The following is a 19,176-nucleotide window of genomic DNA, read 5'->3' as shown; positions in this document are numbered from 1 at the left end:
TAAGACCCACATTGACTCCATTGTGAAAAAGGCCCAGCAGAGGCTGTACTTCCTTCGCCAGTTGAGGAAGTTCAACCTGCCACAGGCGCTGCTGATACAGTTTTACTCAGCAATCATTGAGTCTGTCCTCTGCACTTCAATAACTGTCTGGTTTGGTAAGCTATATAACAGATTTGTATTTGTACATACGTATATATATATATATATATATATATATATATATATATATATATATATATATATATATATATATATATACTTATATTTTCTGTTCGCTTTTTATTTTTTTATTACCTCTGTCTTTTTGTATTGTTGTACACTGGAAGCTCCTGTCACCAAGACAAATTCCTTGTATGTGTAAGCATACTTGGCAATAAAGCTCATTCTGATTCTGATTACCTGAAACTAGTGAACCTAAAACCCTTTTAAAATCTTAAAAGGGTTCTTCTGAAATTTAATTTCAGCTGCAATCAAATGTCAGACGTATCTGCTTAATGTAGACATTTTGGCTTCAAGAGGTTAATTAAACATGTCATTCAGGCCCCAACTCCATCCCCACATATCATTTTCTCAATAACTTACTGGCATGATTAGGGGGCAAGGTTACTTAGCAGCTGTTGCTATGGGGACCTGATAGAGGACAAAATGAGAATTTGAGACCAAGGATTTAGTATATTGTTGCTTGGATGCAGTCAGCCAATTCGTTTTTTGGAAAAAGAACTTGGTTCACCAGACTGACATGGACATAATCAGATGATGCAGACAGAAAACTTGAGTTACTAAAAACAACTGCAAAAGATTTATTGATTGTAGCACTGTATTTCTGTGTTCTCATGTGGCCTTGAGAACACAGTAAGAAAGCAATGCCTAGGATAGAATATATCTTACTGATTAGAACAAATACAAAAGTATTTAAAAGTAATTCCGAAAATTTGATTTAAGGATGATTGGCGTGATCCTGATTGTTCTAGACCTCAATCTATTCTTAGCATCTTGTCGAACACTTATAAACCATCACTTTATCTCCTGTCTTTCTGAGCTATTTTCACCCATTTTATTCTCTTTATGCATCTTTTTAAGGTTATTTTCACTCTGTATTCTCTCCATCCAGACTCTGAATAGAAGGCTGACTCATTCTGTCTCAACTCATTTTTAATCCTCTCACCCTCTTTGTTTGACTAACTTCCTCGCTGCGTTAAAAAATATTGAGGTATCTCTTTTTGCCCTTATCACACTGTCCGACACCCCCCCAAATACTTACAAAAATGTCTCGCCTGTATGACTTATACACAGTAATGTATTGTATTTTCAACCCATTTTCACCCCAATAAACATTTGCACACAAATCTCTGTTTTTCTCTCCCTACCTGTTTTTCAATCTGTAATACACCCACACCGCATTTGTCCCCTCTCGATTCGGCCAGTCCCAGGGTTTAGATAACAACGTAAAATTGGCTTATCTTCAGGAGCAAGTGCTGAGAATGAAAATACGTTTGAGACACCTTGTGCATTGGCAACAGATCACAAGTCATCCACTGAACAATCTTTGGGTGTGGTTTTTGACATCTGTTGAGACGATTTATTCTATGTAAGCTTTCAACATGTTATTAGACTAGAAAGGTATTGCATGGGCTACATACATCTCAATATATCGAAATGGTTATTCGTTTTGGATGTGTTTTGTTACTGTTTAATCAGTGTTTATAGTTTTTGACCATAAAAGGAATAGTTCACCCTAACAATGAAAATTCTCTCATCATTTACTCACCCTCATGCCATCCCAAGTGTCTTCTTTAATCCATGTCTTCTAAACCAATCCAATCGGTTTTGGGTGAGAACAAACCAAAATGTAACTCCTTTTTCACTGTAAATCTCGGCATCAGCAGTGTCCTTGGCGATCATGATTTCAAGTTCCATCACACTTTCTAGTGCTTGACGTGTGAAAAGACCGCTAGATGGCACTAGGAAGTGTAATCAGGCTTGAAATCATGATCGCCAAGGACACTGTTGATGTCAAGATTTACAGTGAAAAAGGGGTTACCCAAAACTGATTGGATCACTTCAGAAGACATGGATTAAACCATGGGAATCTTATGGATCACTTTCATGCTACCTTTATATGCTTTTTTGAGATTAAAAGTTCTGTCCACCATTCACATGCATTGAATGGACCTGCAGAGTTGAGATATCCTTCTAAAAAAATCTTCATTTTAGTTCTGGGATGGCATGAGGGTGAGTAAATGATGAGAGAATTTTCAATTACTTTAAGTTTAAAGCCAACTTCTGTGTTCCGTTGCAGTAATGGTAATACCATGGTACTGAATATACTTATACTTATCAATAGTAACATACCATTATATATACATGGTACTGCAACGTACTTCACAACATACTATGTCGTAGGCTAGATGTCCAGGAAAACATGTTATTTCAATGGTGCATGTTCAAAACACCCTGTGTAATGTCTGAAAAAAGCAATGGTAGTACCATGGTCCTTATTTGCCATTTGGTCTATTATCCTGTTCATTGGTTCTGCCATGATTCAACAAAATTAGCCAACTTAAAAACCAAACAGACAAACAAGCAAAAGTATGCAATTCAAATATTGAATTCAAAGAGATATCCTCATAATTTAACTGTCTTCTGTAGTATAGCCTGACTATAATCTTCTGGAACATTATCTGATTTATTAGAACGCCATTTCTTTACATTCCATGCGTCAATTAGGCGCTAATTTCACACGCGGAGTGATGCAGAGGCATCTGGCACTATAGCGGCGGAGGCACACAGAGAGGCAGACGAAGCGCTTCGACTCTTCGTTTCGCCGGTATCATTCGCCTGCGATTCAGCCAGAGACGCTTCATAATCCTCTGCGCTGCATATGCTCTTCTACCATTATATCAACGGCAGCCACATGCGCTTTTAAAAACCAATGCAGCTTGGTCCATTCTTTAGGTTTTTTCTTCATTTAGACCCGCTCTAGAACATTATTATACATGATACCTACGAGTAATTTGTTACATCTATACATATATCCAAAGAGGGTCGTTTGAGCGTTGTCGTTACTCGTCCAACAGCATCATTCCTTCTTCTATCCTCATTGACCAAACGCAGTTTGAAAGACTAAAGAAACAGCGACTGACGGCTGCAAAATGGGGGTAAGATTCAGTATTCTCAATGCATGCATGTTTTTACATGGATGCACCATTAGAATAACTCTGCTGAGGCAATTGTGTGTTATTTCAGAATTGTATAGTAACATGTCTATATGTACAGAACATTTTCTGAATGGTTTCATTTAACAGGTGCATTTAACTTGAAGCTATTTATTACTAGTTATTTCACATTTACGGCATTGCTGACAACTATACCCATCGCAAATGGCATTTATCCGTTAATCTAACTCCAGATTGTGATCGTAGCATCTTTGACGTTGCTCAATAACGGTGGTCGATCGTTGGGCAATTGCGTCAAATCTGGCCACTTCATATCCTCAGTTTTGCACCCGCTCGGATGCGTCATAACGCGAATACAGGGGGAGAAAGGCGAATTCGGTTAATATAAATGCACAAATCGTCGCAATATGTATATACGTAACGTCATAATATGTTTTGACGCTTGGCATAAAACGTTTGACATTGGACATATTTTGGCGCTAAGCGTGCGTCTTTCATATGGATGCTCGTATTCGTCAGGCGCATTCGTGGACGCGCAAAAATTGCATATTCATGAACACCCTATAATATATCAGAATATCATAGATTATATGTAGGCTACTTTTTTAATTTTCCTACGGTTTCTGTTTGCCCTCCATACCGTTTGATTAAACGTGTGATGACAGCTCGTCAGAAGGATGAGTCTGAGGAGAATTCCTCTCGGTATCCTAAATGAAAAGGCGTTAACCGCAGATGGGGTGGGGGGCGTATGGATTTGGGATGACTGCATCTGTACTGGCCCCTTTCGAAGGTTTTGCACGCGACTGTCTGACATAAACTAGTTTTGTACTTGATCTGTGACACAAAATATATCCAAATGTGCCAAAAATCGAGTAGAATTTGTCAAAATACCAGCGCAGACAACTGCGTCAAAATCGATGTCTGTTGTTCCCAATTTGGACGCTGATTCATGATATAGCCTAAGCACCTTCTAGATTGTGTTATTTTGCGACCTTGCAACTACCAGATTAGTGAATCTCAAATTCTTATCAAGAGAGACCAATTGTTCAAGTAAATATGAAAATAAATGGCGATATGCTATGACGCACGCGCACGACAACGGAGCGGCGCGAGGCCATATCCTTTTTCAAACCATACTTATAATTTTTAATCGCCTGTGAAGTAATGTCGTTCTTACATGCTGATTTCGGTCGTGATGCCCTAAGGGGGAGCCGCGCTCGACACGGTGACTGCGTCAAAGTGGAGGTTGATCAATGACAGTGGAAATTCCCGGACAAGTATTGCGATTGGTCCATGAAGCGCCACGAGGGCGGCAATGCCTAGAGGGCGGGTTCGAATTCACAAGTCACCGATGATTGATCTGCAGCCAGTCAATCAATAGACTGAGGCTGCGTGATTGGCCAGATGCGCTGCCTGAGGCTAAGTGAAGCTTTGGAGCTGGATGTGGTGGTGGGGATTGGCTGATATGGGAAGGGAATAAAATGGGCAGGGAAGGTTAATGATGGGGTAACAGGAGGTGGTTACCTGGTGTCACCTTGAGAAAGGCACAGGTGCATTTGGGTTGTCAGCAATTAGTATGTGGTAATGATGCTTCCAAGAGTGTGTCTCTGAGATGCCCTTGGGACATTAGTGCAAACCCAAATAGCACACCTACATCTCCGAGCTGTCTGTTTTAGATCTTTTCATCTGGAAAGCATCACGATCTAATTAAAGGTATAGTTCGGCCAAAAATGAAAATTCCCTCATCATTTACTCACCCTCATGCCATCCCAGGTGTGTATGGCTTTCTTTATTCTGCAGAACACAAATGAAGATTTTTAGAAGAATATTTCAGTTCTGTTAGTCCTCACAATGCAAGTGAATGGTGACCAGAACCAGAAGAAAGGACATAAAGGCAGCGTAAAAGTAATCCTTAAGACTCCATTGGTTAAATCCATATCTTCTTAAGCGATATGATAGGTGTGGGTGAGAAACAGATCAACATTTATGTCCTTTTTTACTGCAAATCTACACTTTCACTTCCACATTCAGTCACCTATTGGTCGGTGCTGGTCAAAGGAGAAGAATTATAGTAAAAAAGGACTTTAAAATTGATCTGTTTCTCACCCACACTGATCATATTGCTTCTGAGGACATGGATTAAACCACTGCAGCCATGTGGATTAATTTTATGATGCATTTATGTGCTTTTTGGACCTTCTGAGTTCTGCTCACCATTCACTTGCATTATGAGGACCAACAGAGCTGAGACATTCTTCTAAAAATCTTCATTTTTGTTCTGCAGAAGAAAGTCAAACATATCTGGGATGGCATGAGGGTGAGCTAATGATGAGAGAATTTTCATTTTTGGCTGAACTATCCCTTTAACATCTGATAAACATCTTAAAAACATCAGATTTACAAGCATTCTAAATCCTAAACATCTCAAAGACATCTGCTGAATGTCTTATTAACATCCGAGAGGAGACGTGTAAAGATGTATTGCAGATGAGCAAACAACCTAAAAAAAAATCTTCCAGATGTAAACACACATCAAATAGACGTCTGGGTGATATACGTGTGCTATAAAAATGCAATTCTGTCTGAAGGCTCCGAGGCCACTACACATCCCTGATAGCACACGTACATCACCCAGACGTCTATCTGACTCATCTGCAATACGCCTATTAGACATTTCCTCTCGGATGTCAATAAGATATTCAGCAGATGTCTTTGAGACATTTATGATTCAGAGTGTTTGTAAATCTGATCTTTTTAAGATGTTTAGCAGATGTTAATTAGAATGCATCACCTTCCAGATGAAAAGGTCTAAAACAGACATTTCGGAGATATGCATGTGCTATCTGGGTGAATTGAAAAACAGTTCAGGTGTTTAGGTAAATAGGAATGTTTTGGTTTCTGCTAATGTGACATGACATTTAAACCAGCTTGGGAAACTCTATTGGGATATTCACACTGGAAAAGCCCTCAATGCTGAAATTTGAGACCGAGCAGCTTTTTCATACACTAGTATTTGCCACCATTTTGTTTAAAGTATAAGCTTCATTTTGGTAGAGAAGCAGACAAGGGGGTTTAAACATCTGTCACCTTCACTGATTTTTATGTTGCCTGTGTAATCAGCACATTATCCACCCTGCTGTGTGCATTTGTGTATTGTGTAGAGGCTTATAATAGAAGGTTGTGTAATGGACGGCGTTCAATATCTCATTCTCACTGAGTGATTTTGGATATGTACTATGTGTGCATGTAACTTTCCACTAATGCATGCAATCCAGCCTTATTTTGTGCCAAAGCCTGAGGTCAGCAAAGCTAGCAGACACGCTATCAGTCAATTTGCCAGTTGCCAACATGATGTCATATCCTTTGGCACCTTCAAGGTCAGCCAGAAAGCTGATTTGATTGGCCCCCAAATGTCAATAGCAGATTTAAATCCGCTTGTTCCCCTTTAAGGCTGGTTTCCTTTACATTTACTGTAGCTAATCACAGTGACCAGGGTTGCATCAACAAACAATACTTGTTGAATCAGGGACTGCTGTCTGTGGTGCGATTAAATTTAATTCCTTGTAAAATAGGTATGCTTAGATTTAAATTCTGATTACATTAGAATGTTAGAAGTGCCAAGGACAATGACAGGAAGATTTAAAAAATGTGATGTAAGGATTTTTCTTCAGGTCAGGGCATTTAACTATTACTCAACTGAAGATTAGGTTATTTTACAATATGTCAAGATTTTCTTACAGAATTTCAGAATCTATAAATAAGCTAGCGAACAGAGAGGGACTGAATCCAAGAAATGGAAACTGGAATGTCACAGATTGAATGTGGGAAAAAAAACAAGAAATTTATTTTGCATAAAGAAAATGAAGCCAATTTTTGGGATCTTATTTTGTGACAGTATTTTCATGACAGTTGAGCACATTTCTCTCCATGTAAATCTCATTGCCATTAATATCTGGACATTACTATTAAGTTTAACTTGTAATCTCAGTGAGATTCTCATTACTTTATTACAGTATTGTTTACTGTATTACAGTAAAAATACTGTAATCTCAATATTTTTTTATGGAAATCAGCATAAAAGGCAGTTAACAACAAATACCACAATGATGTTAACAAACACGACGAATGCCTCCTGGCATCCACACCAGGCCGGACAGATGGAACAAACCAGGGAGTAGGCAGAGGGGCAGATGACAGACCAGGGGCGCTGCAGCAGACCACGACACAGGGACCCCTCTCCTCTTCCTCCTCCTCCTCCTCCTCTTGTGGATGGAAGGAGCAGCAGGCTCCTCTGCCTCCTGGCAGTCAGCTGCAGGCTCCTCCGCCTCCTGGCGGTCAGCCACGGACCCCTTGGCCTCCTGACAGTCTGCAATCGGCTCCTCCACCTCCTGGCGGTCAGCAGTGACCATCTCCTCTGCCTCCTGGTGGTGAGCGACCGGCTCCTCCGCCTCCTGGCGGCCCGCAGTGAGCTCGGCCGCCTCCTGGCAGTCAGACGCGGGCTCGGCCACCTCCTGGCAGTCAGACGTGGGCTCGGCCACCTCCTGGCGCTCAGACGCGGACTCGACCGCCTCTTGGCACTCAAACGCCATAGATTGAATACTTCCACATTATGCTTCATTTCTTAATATGACTCACTGCACTGCTTAGATATCCATATCCACATCTTTATTCAAACACCCACCACTCTCTTAACCAATTTAGCTTTCCTACTGCTGTGATGCCAATTAATTAGTAATTTAGTCAAAATAATCATATGTGTCGGTTTGTCATGTTTTATTTAAAGTCTTGAATGATAAAAGGAGTAGTTTCTATAAATATTGCATGAAGGAGCAAGGTTTCTTTCGAAGGTTTACGGAGGGTGTCTAATGCATTTTGTTAATCTGCTAGAGCGTGTTCAGGACACAGTGTATTTTCATGTCCTCAAGGTCATTAGATGAAGCCTTGGACAGCTGTGGATAGAAAGAATATATGCTGCTGGTTTTTAGTTGGAGAGGGGGGTTAAGTTGTACATTTGTGGCCTTAACCACCGGATGCATTAACACTTGGCAGAGTTGTGCCTTGTATGCATCTCAAACCTCCTACTGAGGTTTGAGTGATCGGATTGCTATTCATCTCAAATGTATCTCAAACAGCATTTACACTTGATCTTTTCATGACCAAGTGTAAATACCCCGATAGATTTCAGTCCTTGGGCCCTCTTACAGTCAATCTGGGATCTTGTGAACTTAATCAAGTCTAAGACAATATACTCTACTTAAAGTAGAGCAGCAACTGCGTATCAGAAACCTCGTAAATCACGCTTCTTGTGGCCTCAGAGGCACTGTGGCCAATGGTTTTTGGCATTAATGTGCACGTGGCCCTTGTCTGATCTTGGGTCATGACTGAGTATGTACTCGGTATTGCACGTGTGCAGGCGTGCATGAGAAAGTTGTAGAGAACAGCAAACAGTCAAATGGAGGATGTTTCATGAATGAAGATACAATGAGAACACAGTGTGCCAGATGCAAGGCTGCTCTATCAAGCACACTTGATTAGATGATGGTAGAGGACCATTAAGCAGCTTCAGACTCTATAAAGTATATAATGTTTATCATAGAAAATGAGCGATTTAATGTATGAATAAAAGAAAGGGAGACAGCGGGATTACAGTTGTTCAGTAGGTTAATCCAGAATATAGTAAACAGTCTTAATCCTACATTGCATATCACCCAGAGGATATAAAGGGAATCCTTGACAGATGGTCAAACTGTTTCAAAACACTGGCACAAGGATGATACAAATTTGGCCTTTTTGTAATTGTAGTAAAAAATGTTACCCTGCTTTTGAATACATTAACATAAAACAAAAAAACGTATTATGTTTTATGTTTTTCTTTTTGCATTTGCATTGTATCTGTGATTGCCTCCCTTTAAAATTATGTTACTCCATTACATTACATTATCTTGGTAATTTCACTTCTTTGGCTTGTTAGACTTTATAAATAACTACTAATAGTTCCTTATTTTTTCATAATTCAAGACATATTTCATTTCAAATAAAAGCATGCTCATAAATGAAAGCTGTTTCATCATTGTTCAATATAATAAAAAATTCAAGTTAAATATTAACTATCAGTTAAGTTGATATTTTTGGATTGCCCCATCCCCTTTATTTAATATAGATACAATAAAGTTTTAAATAACTGTTTTAATATTAAACCTTATGATGAACATAAATTATTATAATAAATTAATTTGGTTAAAATTAAAAGCTAAATATTAACTGTTATCTTGATTGTTTTTTACACCTTTTTTAATAACATAATAGTTTCAGTTTAAAGCGTAATTGATGGCCAATTTAGTACAAATAAATTCTGCTAATATATAACAGCTGTTTATCATAATTTAATGTTTATATTATATTAAATGAAAAAGTTACACATTAACTACTATATAAGATCCCATCTGCTTGAAGGAAGCTCATGGAATGTCAATAATTCCAGTTAATTCTGAATAAGCTCTACAAGACATTCTGTGATCTGTATTTATTTATCTGACGTTTACTTCACAATCATATATAGATATTTTTTAATGCATTGCATTTTAAAATCTAAGCATCCTGCTGTGCCGTAATGGTGGATTTGACTGTAATGCCTTCTGGTTGTGTTTGCAAGCAAAAATAGGTCACAGAAGCACACATGGCAAATCAGGGAATCAATGAAAAGCCCTAATGTGGATTTAAGCACACTAGACAGACACACACCTCCCCCCATATCCTGCACGGGGTTCCTGGTTAAGCTTTGCAGTTTCAAAGATAATCAGGTTTGTGGATGGGCATTCCCTGATGGTTGGCATTTCCCCTCACCCCCTACATGAGTTCCTGGACTTTGTGTCTCTTGCAGTGCAGCAGAAGGTGTTCAAGTGTGACGCTTAAAAATGAGCCTTCTGTGCAACTGCATCTGTATAATTTTTTTTCTGAGATGCATTTCATTTATTTTCTCTGATACTGTATATACATCAACTTATATTTGTTTTTGTCATTGGTCCATTGACTTTCTAATATGGAATGTACAGTATGTAATGTCCTAAAACAACTTATGCTTGCAAAAATGTGTCAATATCTTTTCATGAAGATATTAACGTAATTGTTTCTGTTTAACAGGAACCCTTATAATTCATTGTAATTCATGATTTTGGACAAATTACAATTTAAATAAAATCTGCCAATAATTAATATACAGTACAATAAGGTTTCATTGGTTAACATTAGTTAATGCATTAAGTATCATTAACTAATAATGAACAATATATATTTTTGCAGTATTTATTCATCTTTGTTGATGTTAGTTGAGAAAAATACAACTGTTCATTGTTAGTTCATGTTAGTTCCTGGTGCATTAACTAATGTTAACAAAAACAGCTTTTGATGAAAAAACATTATACAACATTTGTATATGTTGAAATTAACATTAACCAAGATTAATAAATACTGTAAAAGTATTGTTCATTGTTAGTTAACTTATGTGTTAACAAATGAAACCGTATTGTAAAGTGTTGCCATTATATCTGTTTTCTTTATTGTTCAATATATTTATATTAAAAGTTGAATATCCCCCCCAACTTATTTAATTTAGAAATAATAATGGTTAAATATTAAATCTTATGATGAAAATAAATAATTCTAATAAATATATTCTATTAAAATTAAAAGCTAAATATTAACAATTAACTTGGTCTTTTGGGGATTGTTTTCCCCCCTTTTTAATAAGAAACATATTTGTTTTTGTTTGATATGAAATTGATAAACAACATAGTGCAAATTAATGCTGCTAAGAGACAATAGCTGTATTATGATCATTTAATGTTTATATTAGAAAGTAAAAAAAAAAGAAAAATCATGTTTCCTTTAATGTTGTCCTGGTTTTGCAGTGGGGCGAATAAAATCGAGCTCTATATCAAAATATGACAATGTACAATCTGCAGTCATAATTAATTTTAAAATATACATTTTCTTTTATATTTGTTTGTAACAAGAAACAATTTCCAAGTTATCATCAAGTTCAATGTCAAGTTTGTACAGTCATTAGCAAATGCGAATCATTGTTAAATATATATATATATATATATATATATTCCCCTTAGAGTCTTTGTTATGGGTATTCATATAAAATATTTTGGTACTGAAATTCCTATAGGTATTCCTGGGTGTTCGTTTGAATGCACATGTTTAGTCTAAGCCTTATTTTGGAACTGACCTGAGGATCTAAACATTGTCTACCATTCTGACTCTGCAGTATGGACGGTCAGACAGTTACCGCGTGGCTACCACGCAGGACAAAGATGAAAAGGAATCTCCCAAAAAGAAGGCAGGGAAAGACCTGGATGACCTCAAGAAGGAAGTACCATTGGTAAGCCACACATTGAATTTTTTTTTTTTTTTTTAAACCTATTTTTATTCTATACATTTCTCACAAAATGGAGCAGAAATGGACAGATTTCACCCAGCATCAATGAACACACAATCTCCAGTGCATCTTCTACTGTAATTTCATTTAGCTTAGTTTATTTACGATTACATCTACATTTTGATAGATAAGATTTGGTCCGTGTGATGGTACTACTTTATTGCTCACAAAGCAATTCATTATACATCCTCTTTATCACTATTTGTGTGAATTAACCTTTTAACTCTCCCTAATTTAATCTTCCTCCATGTTCTCTTTTCCCCAGACAGAGCATAAGATGTCGATTGAAGAAGTATGCAGAAAGTACAACACTGACATTGTACAGGTGAGTTCATCACATCGTCAATGAAAAATTTAAAATGTGATTATTTACCGTAAATGCAAATTTTGCTTTTAGTAGCTTTCCCTTTGGTAGATATTCTTTCTTCTTAAAGTGACAGCTAAGCAATATTAGAAATGTACATTTTAAGTTATTAACTGGCAATACTTGCCCCAGGAATAGAATTTTCAGGGTCACTTTTACATTATAGAAAACTATAGAAAACCACACAGTGTCATCCATATCAGATACTTCAAATCTGATAGTTCACCAAAAAATGCTAATTCTCTCATCATTTACTCACCCACATGCCATCCCAAATATGTATGACTTTCTTTCTTCTGCTAAACACACATTTAGACTTTTAGAAGAAAATCTCAGCTCTGTAGGTCCATACAATGCAAGTGAATGGTGACCAAAACTTTGAAGCTCCAAAAAGCACATAAAGGTATTAAGTAATCCATAAGACTCCAGTGGTTAAATCAATGTCTTCTGAAGCGATCCAGTTGATTTTGGGTGTGAACAAACCAAAATATACCTCCTTTTCACTGTACATCTTGCCATTGCATTCTCTAGGCACGGCCATGATTTCAAGCTTGACTACACTTCCTAGTGCTTGACACACACGCAGAGCACTAGATGGCACTAGGATGTGTAATCGAGCTTGAAATCATGATCGCCAAGGAGACTGCAGATGTCTAGATTTATAGTGAAAACTGAGTTTGGTCTGTTCTCACCCAAAATCAGAATTGGATTGGATCGCTTAAGAAGACAAGGATTAAACCACTCGAGTCTTATGGATTACTTTTATGATGCCTTTATGTGCTTTTTGGAGTTTTGGTCACCATTCACTTGCATTGAATGGACCTACAGTGCTGAGATATTCTTCTAAAAATCTTTGTGTTCTGCAGAAGAAAGAAAGTCATGCACATCTGGGATGGCATGAGGGTGAGTAAATGATGAGAGAATGTTCAGTTTTGGGTGAACTATCCCTTTTAGTTAGCATTTTATTATAACTTTGGAATTTTAATGTCATCTTTGTAAGCTTGCTGAGGAGCCCTGGTTGAGAACCATTGCTAGATATACTATCAAGCTCATTTCACAGGAGCCCTGATACATTTCTCCTCGTCTCACCTCTTTTTTTCTTTACTCTCTTGAAGGGTCTGACTAATGCTAGGGCAGCAGAGTACCTCATTCGTGACGGTCCCAATGCTCTCACCCCACCCCCTACTACCCCGGAGTGGGTTAAGTTCTGCCGACAGCTCTTCGGAGGGTTCTCCATCCTGCTGTGGATCGGAGCCATCCTCTGCTTCCTGGCCTATGCCATCCAGGCCGCCACGGAGGACGAGCCTGCTGGAGACAACGTGAGAACATGCACGCACACACACAACTTGTTAAATTACCACAAAAATTTGCCAACGTTTGTTTGATGCATCAAATTGTTACATTATAAATATCAGATCAAATCAAAATTGGAGTTTTGTGTTTTTTAGCTTGTGGCTGTTAGCATTGATTAGCCATCTATATACTAGTATACTCCTAAAAGTTGACAAATTAAATAACATTTTTGATAGCTATACACATTTAAAATTTACAGTCTTTCTCTTTTTGGAATACTTAAAAATATTGGTGACTCATGCTAAACAGATTTTTGTCCAACCAAATGCTTTGTAGAATTACAACCTCCCTCCCCCTAAGTAGCAAAACATAGTTTGGCCAGCAGCCATATCAACATGTAGCTCAAGACTGGTTGCCCTCTGAAGCTAAGCAGGGTTGAGCCTGGTCAGTACCTGGATGGGAGACCTCTTGGGGAAAACTAAGGTTGCTGCTGGAAGAGGTATTAAAGAGGCCAGCAGGAAGTGCTCACCCTGTGGTCTGTGTGGGTCTTAATGCCCCAGTATAGTGATGGGGACACTATACTGTAAAAAAGGACACCATTCTTTGGATGAGATGTTAAACCAAGGTCCTGACTCTCTGTGGTCATTAAAAATCACAGGATACTTCTCAAAAATAGTAGGGGTGTAACCCTTGTGTCCTAGCCAAATTCCCCCCATTGGCCCTTATCAATCATGGCCTCCTAATAATCCCTGTCCATTAATTGGCTGTATTACTCTACTCTCTCCTCTCCACCAATAGCTGGTGTGTGGTGAGTGTACTGGTGCACTATGGCTGCTGTTGCATCATTTAGGTGGATGCTGCCCACTGGTGGTGGTTGAGGAGAATCCCCTGTTCACTGTGTGAAGTGCTTTGAGTGTAGCATCAGAAAAGTGCTATAAAAATGTAAGGTTTGTAGTTCATGGCTGTAACATAAACTAAAGCCTATTGGCTATTTGAAAAAGGATGAGACCTTAGATTTTGAATTGTGCTGGCCAAACTTCCTGTTTCAATAGGAAATACGTCAACACAGGTACATACATACACTGATGTTGTGCTACAGTTTGGACTGTGAGAATTAGGACAATGAAAATTTGCCAGAGAGTAGATAAAGACACAATCTATAATCCTATTCCAGCTCAGTCTTTTATTCGTAATCTGGTTGTCATTCTAATATTGCATGGTCATTTTAAATATTTTCATCAATCTCTTTCTTCTATAGAGTACTGTATAATGTTTTGAGAAAAGCTAACAGAGAGTTTGCTTTAGTTGAGAGACTGCTGGTGTGCCTGAACTTGCCATTATGCACATTAATTTGATAAATTGCACTTTTATTTCTCTCTCTCTGCTCTACAGTTGTATCTGGGCATCGTGTTGTCTGCTGTGGTTATCATCACTGGCTGCTTCTCCTACTTCCAGGAGGCCAAGAGCTCTAAGATCATGGAGTCCTTCAAGAATATGGTTCCCCAGGTATAGAAAACTACACTGAATAAGTCCAAAATACCAAAATACTTATTTGCAAGTGTATTCCTATGTGTTTCTTCAAATTCGGGCACTTTTAACACATTAAAGAAAGTAAAGTCTCATTAAACATTTTTCACACTCTCACTTTTTTTCAATGTCCAACAATGTATGCACATACATCACAGGAGATTTATGTCATTTTGGTCATTTTTTCATTTCACAGATTCACAGTCATGAAAAGTCCTACCACAGTATCATTTCAGCACATCTCAAATTCTCTGTTGTGTTTCCTACTTAAATTTGTATTATTGTTTGGAAAAGCCAAGTCAAATAGCATGCTTACACATGCAATAAATAGAATATGACTTCTAATTCATCATAGCTTTTCCATTTATTTTATCAAACAAACCAAAAGTATTTACAAAAAAGAAAAACTAAAGTCGATAAAAAAAAAGAAAAAAGAAAATATAAACACACACACACACACACACACACACACACACACACACACACACACACACAAAACATACATTAGACAGCAAAGAAAAAAAATCTATAAAAGGATTTAAAAGGGGGAGATGACAATTTCACATTATTATTTAAAAAAAGAAAGCAAATCTATCTGTATTGTGTTTAATAGGATTATGTAGTGGAAATGATGATGATGGAAATTGCATTTTTAACATTTTGGTCCTTTGTCTTGCTAAGGCTGAACATTTAATATATCCTAAACACATTTAGTTTAAATGATATTTTCACACTTTTGCTTAATTTGGCAAAATTGTAATGGTTTGGAAATGATGCCAATAAAAATGTTCTGCTCATAAGTGATATTTAACTTGAATTTTCTTTGTTTTCTTCAAACATCACTTGTCTCATATACTGTATTATCTCAAGCATGCTCTTCACTGACACTTTGCTGACTCGATAAACAAGTACACTAACTTTTGAAAGTCATTTGGGGCAAAATTGGGACACACGTAATTAAAAAAAAAAATCACACAATTAATATTGAAATAGTCTGTGTTTATTTTACTCTGTTTAAATAATCAAAGTTTTATTATAGATTTTCCTTGTGTAATGTTGAATGTCTGGGTCTGGGACAAGAGTACAAACGCAAACGCAAAAATCAATACATAAAAGGCATTTAAAAGGTACCAAAAATAAATGATCAAGTCTTGTTTAAAAGTTTCCAATACAGTTTTAATGAGAATTTGATATACAAAAAAATAAAATAAATAAATAAAAAAGTCAAAATCTGTTTGTTGAACTCATGGGATGTGAAATTGCCTGAAGTTGAAGAAACACTTCTTGGGTATATTTTTCTTGGATATATTTCGTCCTAATCCTAATATGTCCTAATTATAATTCAGAAGTGACATACTGTTTCTCGATCACTGACAAACTTTGACAGTTGTAAATCTTTCCAGATATAGATAATAGATTACACTCAAAATGCTTTCTGAACTGCTCTGACCTTGAAAACAACAGTCTCAGTGAATCAAGAGGAAAAGTAGACATAGAGCAGTATTACCAAAATGCTCCAATTAATCTCTATCCCTTGTTTGCCTTTGTTGTCATAATCCTGATTATTATCTCCCACTGCTGAGTCTCTGAAGCTTCTAGAATGTATTAAAACACCCTCTAATATCTCCTGTGGCCTCACAAGTCCTGAGAGGTTGAAACTGGTGTTTGTGTGTGATCTCAAAGCAAGCTTTAGTGATCCGTGAAGGTGAGAAGCTCCAGATTAATGCTGAGGAGGTGGTGGGTGGAGATCTGGTGGAGGTGAAGGGAGGAGACAGGATCCCTGCTGACCTCAGGATCATCTCTGCCCACGGCTGCAAGGTATCCAGATACACTTCTATGGATATGCCAGGCTCACAAATTCTGCAATGGTTCTTTGTAGCAGTTTAGATTCAACAAAATTCTTCTTATCAAGAATCATATTTGCTATATTGGGTTCTTGAGGTAGGTATATGGATCTTTGGAGAATTAAAATGTTCTTCATTACATTATAGGTTCTTCAGATCAGATATTGGTTTCTGGGCTCTTTAAAGGACCAGTACATTGTTTGTTTTCCCCCCATTTTTTTCTACATTTTCCCTTTTTTTTTCTAAAGAAAAATAAAAAGTTCTTTGTGGAACTTAAAAAGGTTATTTTATGGCATCAGGCAGTTGGATGGATGGATGGATAGATAGATAGATAGATAGATAACCTTTATTTTTAATAGTGTCCAATGATTTAAGCTCATAATATTCTTTATTCTTCAGGTTGACAATTCCTCCCTTACCGGCGAATCAGAGCCCCAGACCAGGTCACCTGACTGCACCCATGATAACCCTCTGGAAACCCGCAACATCGCCTTCTTCTCCACCAACTGCGTTGAGGGTATGGTTGCCATAGCAGCTGCATCACTGCTCCATTTTTTCCCCTCACTTTATTATCTTGTTTTCTATTCTTTATTAACTCATCCTCGGCAATCGATTTTCGATTTTTTCATTTCACTCTTTTGCCCATTTCTCTTTTTTCCGGGTCATTTTTGCCAAGAACCGCCGCAGAGGAAAGATGTTGTCATGACAACAACCTCTCACTTTTGTGCCCAGTCTTGCCATTCGTCAGTTGCCCACGCGATTGCTCATACCCACTTTTTTTTTTCACTCTGGTTTTCCACACATTTCTCGCTCTGTCACTCATTCTTTCACTCTCCTTCCCTCTTTTTTTATTGAATTCAAATCTGACTGAATAAATGAATAATCTTGAAGTTGCAAAACACAATTTCTTAGCTCTACCATAACTGAAAATCAGTCAAGTTGTCATTTTTTATTAAAAGGTAGTTTCACAATGTTTTTATTTTATTTTATTTTTTACTGTGAATATGATTATGAACATTCCCAATAACAAATTCAAATGCTTTATTGCAATAAAGAAGGCAATTTATATTTCCGACTGTGGTTTTGGTCTCTGTCAGTGAGTTTAAAAATGTCTGTCTCAGCACTTGTCAGTTGTGTAATGCAGTTGTTTTGAAAGGCCAACAGATGTTGCATATGCCCAAAGCTCAGTGCTGTCAGAAGGGTGTCGGTGTTTCGTGATCTCTGTCAACAGACCTTTTTCACGCTAAGGCCATCTTTGATTTTTTGATGGGAATGACAATGAGGCTGTGAGGGATAAACTTGCCAGCTCTCAATGGCACAAACGGTTTAAAGCTGTGTAAAGCTCCTAGATCACATCTGATTTTCCACAACTCATGTTGCCTGAAGTTCTTTGTAGGCTATACTGAATGCTCTTGGACCGATAATTTATCAATGTTTTCTTAGCAGAATGATCCAAAAACACTTTAAACTGCAGTACAGCCCATTGCAGAGACTGTTAAGTCTATCCCTCACAGCCTCATTCCCATTAACAATCAAAGATGGCGCTAGTGTCAATCAGTTGAATGATGTGGCTCAGATTCTTGCTCCAGTATGAATCTCTCCTGACCTCTTGTGGTGAAATACGGGATTACGTAAAAATAACCATAGGGCTTTCAACATGCTTTGCTTGTAAAGCACAATGACATAATACCAAAACAAACATCTCAGATGGAAAGTTTTTACTTGCAGTTTGAGGTTATAAAAATAGCTAATATGAGTTTTTTTTTTTTGTTGTTTTTTTACTATTTGTGTCAGATTTATTTAGTCGAATTTAATTGTCAAATAACATTATTCAGTTGTGCAGTCAATTAAAAAAAATATATAAAACGAAAAAAAGTGATAACACGTTTACAGTGGTAAAACTGTTTAACATGTTTAGTAACAAGTAATAATAAGTGTAATAAAAAGTAATGGAAAAATTACCTGTAGCGCAAGATGCCAAACTAACAATACTACTAGTCAAGTCAAGTCATTTTTATTTGTATAGTGCCTTTCACAACACACATCGTTTAACTACCAGTTGCAAAATAATAATCTAATCTAATCTTATCTATAATATAATATAATATAATGGGTAACACTTTACAATAAGGTTCTATATGTTAGTATTAGTTAATGCATTAGGTATCATGAACTAACACTGAACAATATTTTTAAAAGCATTTATTAATCTTGGTTAATTTTAATGACTGAAAATACTATTGTTCATTGTTAGTTCATGTTAATTCATAACACATTAACTAATGTTAACATATACAACTTTAATAATATAATATAATATAATATAATATAAATTATAATATAATATGCAACCCCAATTCCGAAAAAGTTGGGACAGTATGAAAAATGTTAATAAAAACAAAAAGGAGTGATTTGTCAATTATATTCACCCTTTATTATATTGAAAGCACAACAACTACACATTATATGATTTTTTACTCTGTGAATTTCATTGTTTGCTTTTTTTTTAATGTACAGTAATTTCAAAAC

At 36.9% G+C, this 19,176-nt stretch overlaps 1 protein-coding gene across 1 annotated transcript in view; it reads left to right on the top strand.

The window, feature by feature from the left end:
- Positions 1-2,816: 2,816 nt before the first annotated feature.
- The window catches only part of LOC127421082 (sodium/potassium-transporting ATPase subunit alpha-3-like), a 36,242-nt gene continuing 19,882 nt past the window's right edge, over positions 2,817-19,176 (top strand). Inside the window, exons 1-7 of the mRNA XM_051663829.1 lie at positions 2,817-3,158; positions 11,449-11,562; positions 11,885-11,944; positions 13,099-13,302; positions 14,669-14,782; positions 16,487-16,621; positions 17,047-17,164. Of these exons, the coding sequence (XP_051519789.1) occupies positions 3,153-3,158; positions 11,449-11,562; positions 11,885-11,944; positions 13,099-13,302; positions 14,669-14,782; positions 16,487-16,621; positions 17,047-17,164 (751 nt within the window). The 5' untranslated portion in view covers positions 2,817-3,152. The remainder of the gene's footprint in view (positions 3,159-11,448; positions 11,563-11,884; positions 11,945-13,098; positions 13,303-14,668; positions 14,783-16,486; positions 16,622-17,046; positions 17,165-19,176) is intronic.

Source organism: Myxocyprinus asiaticus, chromosome 30 (assembly GCF_019703515.2).
Source record: "Myxocyprinus asiaticus isolate MX2 ecotype Aquarium Trade chromosome 30, UBuf_Myxa_2, whole genome shotgun sequence".
Lineage (NCBI taxonomy): Eukaryota > Metazoa > Chordata > Actinopteri > Cypriniformes > Catostomidae > Myxocyprinus > Myxocyprinus asiaticus.
This window is presented reverse-complemented; position numbering and strand designations above follow the sequence as displayed.